Below are 9,465 nucleotides of genomic sequence, written 5' to 3' on the forward strand. Positions count from 1 at the left end.
AAATATTTATTTTTAGCATAATGCATCACAGCAGAGTTTTAAAGGGATATGTTGACATTTTTTGGGGAATTAAGCTAACGAGCTAAAGGTGCTGTTTGCTTTTTATCCGAGAATTAGCAGTTTCCCACAATATCAAACCCTTTAAAGGTACATTCTGTAGTTTATCGACTTCATGGCGCTTCGGAGCAGCAAAGTTTTTGGGAGTTAGCTTCTGTTTTGTTGCTTGTAGGAGCTCATGATAAGTGCAATGCAGAGTCCAGACTATCATGGAGATGGAGCTCCACAAAACTGAAGCCAAATCGTCTCGATTTCCACCTAGTGGCAGAATGCAGTATGAATAAGATCTGCTGTGATGGGCTGTAAATCTACTAAATGTTCCTGTAGGTGAAAATGTCTTGGTAACTAGTTTGTTACCTTTTCAGAATGCGAGCTGAGTAAAGATCTATCTCAAGTATTTTTAGAGTAATGATTATGAAAGAGAAGAGGGACGGTTTGGTCGCTGCTACAAATTAATTTAAAGAACATGTGTAAACTACATTAATCTGTGTATTCTGCTTCATCTCGTGGTCCTTCAGGGTTTTCCAGAAACATGTGGTCGTGTTGATCTGCTCTGGATGTGCACCACTGCTGCTTTGCGCTCTTTTAACTGCGGCGCCCACTTGTCGGGTCAAGCTAAAGCAACATGGCCGCTCGTGAACTGGTCCCATCAGCACAGTGAGGACGAACGTGACCTCAACTCAGATCCTCTGTCCGGTCGAGGTCAGCTGACTTCGGCTGACGTTCGGACGCCGGTGTAGTCGAAGCGCGTGGTGGCTCCGCTCGTCGGGGTGTGACCGTTCTGATCGGGGGTCTTCGGCGCCGCTCTCGTTTTGCTCACATCCCCCTTGTTGTTTACGGCCGACCCCCCCGAGCCGCTTTTCCTGATGCAGCTGCAGCAGCTGAAGGTGGCCAGCATGCCCTGGCGGAAACGCTTGTTCATGAAACAGTAGATGATGGGGTTGACGCAGGCCGAGGTGTAGGACATCAGGTGGATGAAGGAGATGGGCGCGCCGGTCAGGCGGTGGGCCGAGCGCCGGTCGAACGCCTGCCAGGCGTTGACCACGTACACGGGGGTCCAGCAGAGGAAGAAGAGGAAGACGATGACCAGCAGCATGCGGACCACGCGCTTCTTGGCCATCAGGTTGGCGGTGGAGCTGCTGTTGGACACACGACCCACCGGCGTGGACTTGGAGCTGGAGTGGGAGAAGCTGCAGGTGATGCTCCTCTTCTTCAACGGCAGCATGTAGCAGCCGTCGTTGTCCCCGGGTTTGATGCTGCTGGTGCTGCACTGCCTTTCTGTCAGGGGATGAAGAAAAGAGCCGAGGGTTAACAGGAGATTTCAACTTATAAAGTGAAGCAGCAAAATCCCAATGACGATAAAAGTTGTCACTAGACCTAGAAAAGAAGAGACGTCCAAGGGTCAAGTGAAAAACCTGTAAATGTCCCCATGTGTCTTGTTCAGTGGTGTATAAAGTACTTGAGGAATTTTCAATGCATTTGGAAAAACGCAACAGGAAGCCTGCTATTTTGCATTTGCCCCAGCACCGAATGTTGAGAGGCCCTATTGAAATTGTAAGGATTTTTATTTTCAAATGTAATGGTCCCAAAATCTTCATCGGGTCTCAAGAACATTTTCTTTTGTGTCTGAGTTTTAAATATATATAACTTGGTCCAATTTTAGAACACAAGAAACTCAAGCCTCCAAAATGACAATGAATTGAAATCATGTCATGTGTCATGTATATTAAAGCAACACAGAGATTTAATGGCATCTAGTGGCAATTTTACAGTTTGCAACCGATCAAATACCCCTCCTCCTTTCTTTCCTGGTGTGGAGGAGACAACGGTCATTTTTGGGGCTATCAAAACAAATCAGACAGTGGTGTATAAAGTACTTGAAAGCCATACTTGAGTAAAAGTACAGATATCTTACTTGAAAGTGACTCCGGTAAAAGTAAAAGTCACCCGTCAGAAAATGACTTGAGTAAAAGTCTTAGAGTCGCTCATATTAAATGTACTTAAGTATCAAAAGTATCTGGTGTTGAAATGTACTTAAGTATCAAAAGTACAAGTACCAAAATTAAAAAAACTAAGTTCTTTTTATAGTAGGCCTATAGAGACACAAAACAACCCAAAATTGTTCTCTTCAGGATTTATTTCAACTGACTAAAAAATTATAACAACACTATAATGTAGAATTTTACAAATTTTGAACCCGAGATGCTGAGGTTAAAATTGTATTGGACAAGTGCATCTGAACTTCTAGAGACAACAAAGAATCAACACAACAGAATAAACAAGTACCTCTTGAGTCTACCTAAGAACACTAATAGACCAAAGTATATCCACTAAAAAATTTTGTAAATATAACTAAACATGGACCTTTCATCAGTAGCAGGAGTGATACACAATGCCCCTTATGATAACTCAGCAAAGGGAAACTAGGCACACAAAATAACAGTTTCTCTTTTGTTAACAGCCTGGACAGTGCTAGCACAGAGAAGAACAAATCACTGGACACAGTCTGGTTTTGCTGCCAAATTTCAGACTGAACAAGGAAATAAATAATTGAAGACCAATGTTTTTTTGAATGCTAAATTACATCTCCAAAATACATCCAATTGAATATCTTAAGGTGCACATTTGGTTACAGTATTTTGGTGACTTTATTTTGAAGTTTATAAATGATCAGTGTCTTGCTTGACGGCACTTCAACACTAACCTTTTGTGTCTATTAGCTGTATTTTGTAACTGCCTGTATATCTGCCCGCTAGCTTGTCCACACATCTACATATAAGCCTGTTTATTTATCATTAGACTATCTTCACTGGATGGGCCTGTGTTTGTGTTTGCATTTGTTTCCAGCAGGGTAACAATACACCTGTAGGGTCTCTTGCCTGTAGGGACGGCAAAGTGAAGACACAACCCTGCTTGAAGTTGTACACATTAGCTAGTTTGTACAATACATATATAAAGACTCAACAGCTTCTAAGTTGTGTTGAGTCAGCACAAATGGCGACTAAGGATTGGAATTGGCAATGGAGGTCCATTAAAAAAACGGAATTGTGTGCGTGAATATGCAGTAGTCCACGACACAGTGTTTGTTTTTGGTTGTGTTGGCTGAAAGTTGTTTTTGCGTTTGCTTATATAATTAATTGGGTTGTTTGTTTTTCCATCTCGACTTGTTTTAAATCTGTTTGTTTTGTTTACTTGGACATGTAAGACTAAGTAGACACGGCCAACCAATGATAGTCTATTTGCCAACAAGTTTTTGTTTAAACCAACTACTTCCAATATTTTCTTTAAAACAAGTTAACCACTCGTTGCTTCGAGTTATGTATTTATGTGCAGATGTTGACACGAAGCAGGAAAGGGAAAACGATTGTGAATCGAAAAAGGAATACCTTCAAAAAAATCATGTAAAGTCACCTAATAAAAGCCCTCAAAAAGCCAATTAATTTGCCTGAATAATAGTCCTTAACATTTCAAGAGGGCCTCACGTCTGTCAGTGCCTGTCAGTGCCTGTCAGTGCTCGGGCCCTAATAATAAAGACTGCAGGAGCGAGAAAGAGACAGAAAGAGAGAGAGAGAGAGAGAGAGAGAGAGGTGCACGTTCCGCCAACCTCCGCTGCTCAAGTCCCGAGCCAGTTTTGAGAATGTAAGAAGTAGAAAGTACAGATATTTGTGCTCAAATGTAGGAAGTAAAAGTAAATAGTCGTCAGGACAATAAGTACTCAACTAAGGTACAAATATGTTAAAAATCTACTTAAGTACAGTAACAAAGTATTTCTACTTCGTTACTTCCCACCACTGGTCTTGGTTAAACTGAAATGAAATCAAAGTTTGTATTTGTGGTCTGTTTCTAAAGATTTACATCTTATTATACCGATGACAAGTTGGTAAACATCCAGAGATGGAGAAGCACATTGATATTACATCCGTACCTCTGCTGGATTTCCTAGTGGACATCTTAAACTTCATGCCCCTGTACAGCTCCATGGAGATGAGTCCGTACGCTGTCATCATGACGATCCCGGGGATCAGGAAGAGCAGCAGCAACAGACACACGTACCTGCAAGAGACACATTGGTGGAGTAAGCAAAAGCAAACGTTAATTTTCGATAAGAGCAGATGAGTGTATATTTGATCGTTGTGTGCTTTTATTTTGAAGGGTGAGATATGTGAAGCCAGAAGTGGTCCTTTCTTCCCAGAAGCAACTAGAAAATCACTGAAGTGGCCGACTGACATCACCAGTGGATTCAGTCTGCTGCCTCAGAACCTGAGTGCATCCCAGTGTGAAGCCCCCTGCTGGGCCCGTGGAGATGTGTCCTGCTCACCAGGACTGCTGGATGGCGTCGTTGGGCCACACCAGGCGGCACATGTGCCCGGTGCTGTTGTCGAGGCGGGTGAAAGGCTTCAGGGTGCTGGAGATGGGGTAGGGCAGCATCAGGATGGAGGACGCCACCCAGGTGGCGGTGATGACCTTGGCGGCGTGGGATTTGGTCTGCCACGACCTGGAGGTCAGCGGGTTGCAGATGGCGCTGTAGCGCTCCAGGGAGATGGCCACCAGGTTGAAGGTGGAGACGCTGACTGAGATACCTGCAGGAGAATGAGAAGGTTCATGGCTTCACTTTGAATCGTGGAGCAATTATTGGCCGACGTCTTTTATTACTTGTACGTTGTGTTTTCGTCCAAGTGCATTTGTTTGTTTGTTTGATCGTTAGCAGGATTACGCAAAAACCACAAATCGGATTTCCACAAAATGTTGTTTGCATGTTCAAATTGAACAAACTTATATATGTTATAATATTTAATATGTAAAGTAGTGAGCTTCAGGGTGTCTCATATAGGCTAGCATCTAGCAACAGATTCAATATATCCTACAGACCCACCAAAACTATTCCATCAGTGATGTCACTTCCCCTCGGTCACATGACTGGAACGCTCACTTCGAAACGACCCCTCGATGTTTACTCACGTTTAACTTTGCCTGCAGAGCGGTGACAGAGAGCTACCCCCCCCCCGTCTGTCACCAGAACGCCGTTTACACATCAGTAACAATAACAAGAGCGACTATAAATACACGCACGTTATCGCCGTGCACGAGAGGCGACACGTAAACAGACACATGAACAAATGAGGTAATAATCCTGCAGGACAGCGCTCTGCTCTGATTCAATGGAGCGACAGGAAGTGGTGGTGGTGGGGGGGAAGTGAAAATCTTATTATCTGCCGGAGTTGTAATTGGATGAAAGTGAAATATTAGCAAAGGTGAACTGTGTGTAATGACTTCACTTTATTACAAAACTCACAGCTGGAGGCGGAAGTGATTCACATCCTCAATCTGATTAAACCACCTCCTCTGCAGTCAAACAGATACATGGATTTAGTTAGATTGATATTTAGTCTCAAATTACTTTTTACTTTCTATTTTGCCACATTTATCCACATTAGATGAATTTGTTTGATTTGATTTCTATGCAGGCATGTTTAAATCTTCCATACGCCTCCTGATATGAACGCCTCCAACAATAATTCGGAGCTCGCCTGCGATTTATCTCATTTATTTCTCAATATTTCAGAGCACAGTTTGCCACAATTTGTGAAGATATGACCTGAGGTGTTTCCGCATTTTCTGTCAACGTGATAATACATTATGTTTGTAGCTCATCTCATTAAAGAACCAGGAACATGCACCTATTAGTGGAGCAGTAAAAGGTAATAGATTTCTTTGCTTGTTTACTTATTTATTACTTTTACTGATGCCTGTATTTTGTCTTTCCTCTCAGCTGCACAGCAGATTTCCCCACCGTGGGACAAATGAATGATTATCTCATCTTATCTCATCTTATCTCATCTTGTCTTATCTTATCTTATCTTCTAATTTGAACTTGTATGTATGGCTACCATGTCTGATTTGCATTTCCACGTAATTGAACTGTTTATAGTCTGAAATGGGCTGTGGCTCAGGGAGTACAGTTGGTCGTCCGTTATCCAGAGAGTTCGATCCCTGTCTCCTCTAGACTGCATGCTGAAGTGTCCTTGGGCAAGACATGGAACCCCAGTGAAGATATTAATATAAGAAAACATGAAAATTATGATTTCATGAGACATAACTTGAATTCTACTATTCTTCCTATATAGTTGTATTGTTTTATTTTGTGTTATAGTTGGAACCAGAGATTGACACCAACAAAATCTTTTTTAAAACCTTTGGCTGTAAATAAAAAGCTAAATTCAAGAGAGAAACTTTCAATTGACTTAAGATGCACTTCAATCTCACAGTGTGAATCCTCTCACCCATGAAGTACATGACCAGCTTGCACATCCCGGCTCCGAAGACAAAGTCCCTCATGAGGTTGGGGATGAGGGTGAAGGGGATGCAGACCAGGGACACCATCAGGTCGCTGATGGACAGGGACAGCAGGAAGAGGTTGGTGACCGTCCTCATGCTCCGGTTCCTCACCAGCACGGCCACGATGAGGCCGTTGCCCACGGCGCTGAGGAGGAAGATGAGGCTGTAGAGGAAGATCCGCACGGTCTGGTTGATATCTGTGAAGAAGAGGAGGAAGAGGAGGACGAGGAAGAGGAACAGGGTCATTCTTTAAACGTGACCTAAATACTATCTGACTCATCCTTTCCCTCTTGCTTTCTCTGACTCTCCCTCCGTCCTCAGTGGTTTGATGCTCAGTTTTTGCAGAATGGTGTTTTTTTATGCTTACTCTCCTAAAATCTGTCCCTTTCTACAGACCCTGCTAGAATATTAAAACATGAATAGAGTATATCTCTGCAACTACAGGGTCTATTTGAGTATTTTTTGTATCTGAATAAAGCTGACACTAATGATATTTCTAAAGAAGGGTGAACATCAGTATAGATGTCACTGTGTCAGAGTAAAAGAGGATGGAACACGACATAAATTATTTATATTTGTCATTTTAGAGTGATTATCTTCTATGAAATCATGCAGTTGCAAACCAAATCATCTGGAAATCCATATCACAACATCTGGATGTTATCTGTAACACATTCTATTCTAATAAGGTATTGGAGCTGGGTTAAAGAGGATTTAGGGGGAGAGTAATTTCAAAATGTAATTTCTTCAGGTTGTTTTATCCTTCTCCTTTGAGTTTTATCCTAAAAATAAAGCTTGAACTATTATAAATTCTCAATTTTGCGATCATAGAGGTTATAATATGAGTTTTGTTTATTTGACATTGGTACAACTTGAGACAAATGAGCTGTGGGGAGGAGATGAGCCATATGCGCACCGGAGCAGAAACAAAAGACCCCAAATGACTCAGTCTTATGGCACAAATGCGTAAATTTTGTTGAAATAAATTAAATTGCAAATATCCAAACAAACGTGGTGACTTTTAAATTTCATGCTTGATTGTTGCGTAACATTCCCAAACAGTTAAAAACAAAGGTAACCCCCCACTGTACCTTGGTGTTCGGGCGACGGCTCCTGCTCCTCCTCGCATTCCGAAATATTCCCGATCCCGAAATTGCAGAGGATCTTGTTGAGGTCGGAGGAGTTCATGAGCACGTCTTGTATCGTGAACGTCTCCATGTCTCTCTCTTTCTCTCTCTCTCTCTTTCTCTCTCTCTCTCTCGTCGCCTCAGGTCATACACGCAGGGTCCGTGATGCTTGTGCGTAAAGAGGAAAATGCTCCAAAGGACAAAACATATCCAAACTCTATTCAAACCAATAAAAGAAACAAATCGAATAAAATAAATTAATAATGAATGTTATTCTAGGAGGCTCCCAGGTCCTGTGCGCTCTGCTCAGCTCTGCTCAGCACTTCCAGCCCCTGACGACATGTGGACGGGTCACATTCTGTGCTCCACCCTCACTTGTCTGTGGAAGTCAGCGTCTCACTTTTCTAAATATAGCAGCACCCTGATGTAAATCATTGCGCTGATTGTTCACTGTGGATCATATATTGGTGTGTTTCTTTCAATTCTTCAGACTATTTCATTTCAGCCAATTGGCACATGGGTCAAATACACAAGGAATATGAGTGGGGAGATAACTTGAAATGCCAGATGTGCAACAATCTTGTGTTGTGTTATCCAGAGTGTGTCCGAGCTACTCAGTTCAAAACGTGATGTCCCCTGCTGTGGCGTTTTCATCATGTCAGCAACGTTCTGGAAGCTGTGGCCTGTGGAGACAGGTTCACTTTGAAACAAGTTCGATGACACATTGAGGCCTGATGAAGCCTGTCAGAGACGTGGCCGGATGCCATTCAGGTCAAATATATATTTTTCATGATGAGACAACGCAAATTCAACTGAATAAACACAGTTTGAAGTCGTGTCAGTGAGAAATCACATCGAAGAATTCTGAAAACACACAAAACACTGGTGAATTGAACTTGATGAGCCGAACCTTCTCCGTGTTATTGATGGGACATGGACCAAACAAACTTTCTAAAAAATTGTTTAAAATGTTTAAGTGTTCATATTTCTGGCAGGTTTCGTTATATTTACAATGTAAATACAATATTTAACTCAAACAACCGATAAAATCTAAGAAAGGAGAAAAAGAAACCTCAAGACAGAGATTTATATAGAAATAGGGGCTAATCAAAACTCTTTGAAACACAACATAGACGACAACTGAACTCCCCATTCCACCCTATGTGGGTGCAGCACTTGTTATGGCCCATTTACCAGGCCTGTATTTAAACGTGCCGCACCCTGGTTCCCATATTTTCTCCAAACCAGGAAGCAGATGTGTTGCAGAAGAAAAGGTGACGAAGAAGAACAACTTACAAACAACGTGTCAACCAAATGTGCTCACCTGGCTCAAGGAACACTCTCAAAATGTGACAATAAACCGAATTGTAAACCCAAAAGAGTTGTGTTTGTGTCTCATTTGTTTCCTGCTTTAACTCTTTCATTTCTTTCTAAATGCTGCTTTTTGGGGATATTTTCTTGTGTTGCTTAAACAATTTACTGTCACCAATCCTTTTGACTTCTTTGATATTGGAATGCCTTGCTGTGGAAATGTGTCGCACAAATAAACTTTGCTTGAGCTTTTGTCAGGTGTGAAAAGTGTGTTTTTTCACAAAATCACTTTAAATAAGCTAGGACCAAGCTAAAGTAAGAAAAGCCAGGCTAAGCCAAGTCAACCCAAGCTAAACTAAACCAAGCTAAACTAAGCTAATCCTTTATTAACTTCACAATGGGTAAATGTATGTTTAAACAAATAGTAACATCAGTAAAAGTGCAAATACAACGAAACTGTGAACAATTCAAACAGTATGTAGAGTGTCTATATAGTATATTTATAGTAACAGGATTTCATTTATAATATATAACAGTATTTAAATGTAACATCTTTTATATTACTATTGGAAAACGATTTTAGACCCGGAACCAAAAGATTCCCTGGTATTTGTTTCCCCCCACTCGATCTCGG

At 41.7% G+C, this 9,465-nt stretch overlaps 1 protein-coding gene across 1 annotated transcript; it reads right to left on the minus strand.

The window, feature by feature from the left end:
- Positions 1–658: 658 nt before the first annotated feature.
- On the minus strand, positions 659–7,612 carry cckar (cholecystokinin A receptor). Its single transcript, XM_061066191.1, has 5 exons — positions 7,485–7,612; positions 6,339–6,590; positions 4,376–4,637; positions 3,983–4,110; positions 659–1,335 (listed from the first exon to the last, which is right to left on the minus strand). Exons 1-5 carry the CDS (start codon positions 7,609–7,611, stop codon positions 761–763), a joined length of 1,344 nt encoding a protein of 447 aa, XP_060922174.1. The 5' UTR covers position 7,612; the 3' UTR covers positions 659–760.
- Between the last annotated feature and the right edge of the window lie 1,853 nt (positions 7,613–9,465).

This window comes from Limanda limanda, chromosome 22 (assembly GCF_963576545.1).
Source record: "Limanda limanda chromosome 22, fLimLim1.1, whole genome shotgun sequence".
In the NCBI taxonomy this organism is placed as follows: Eukaryota; Metazoa; Chordata; class Actinopteri; order Pleuronectiformes; family Pleuronectidae; genus Limanda; species Limanda limanda.

What these genes read in the sequence shown, in the direction of transcription:
- cckar (XM_061066191.1), bottom strand. Translation starts at nt 7,611, where the DNA reads ATGGAGACGTTCACGATACAAGACGTGCTCATGAACTCCTCCGACCTC. An exon ending in GCTGGTCATGTACTTCATGG is followed by an intron (nt 4,638 to 6,338) that starts GTGAGAGGATTC and finishes ATTCTCCTGCAG; the next exon opens with GTATCTCAGTCAGCGTCTCC. An exon ending in CACTAGGAAATCCAGCAGAG is followed by an intron (nt 1,336 to 3,982) that starts GTACGGATGTAA and finishes ATCCCCTGACAG; the next exon opens with AAAGGCAGTGCAGCACCAGC.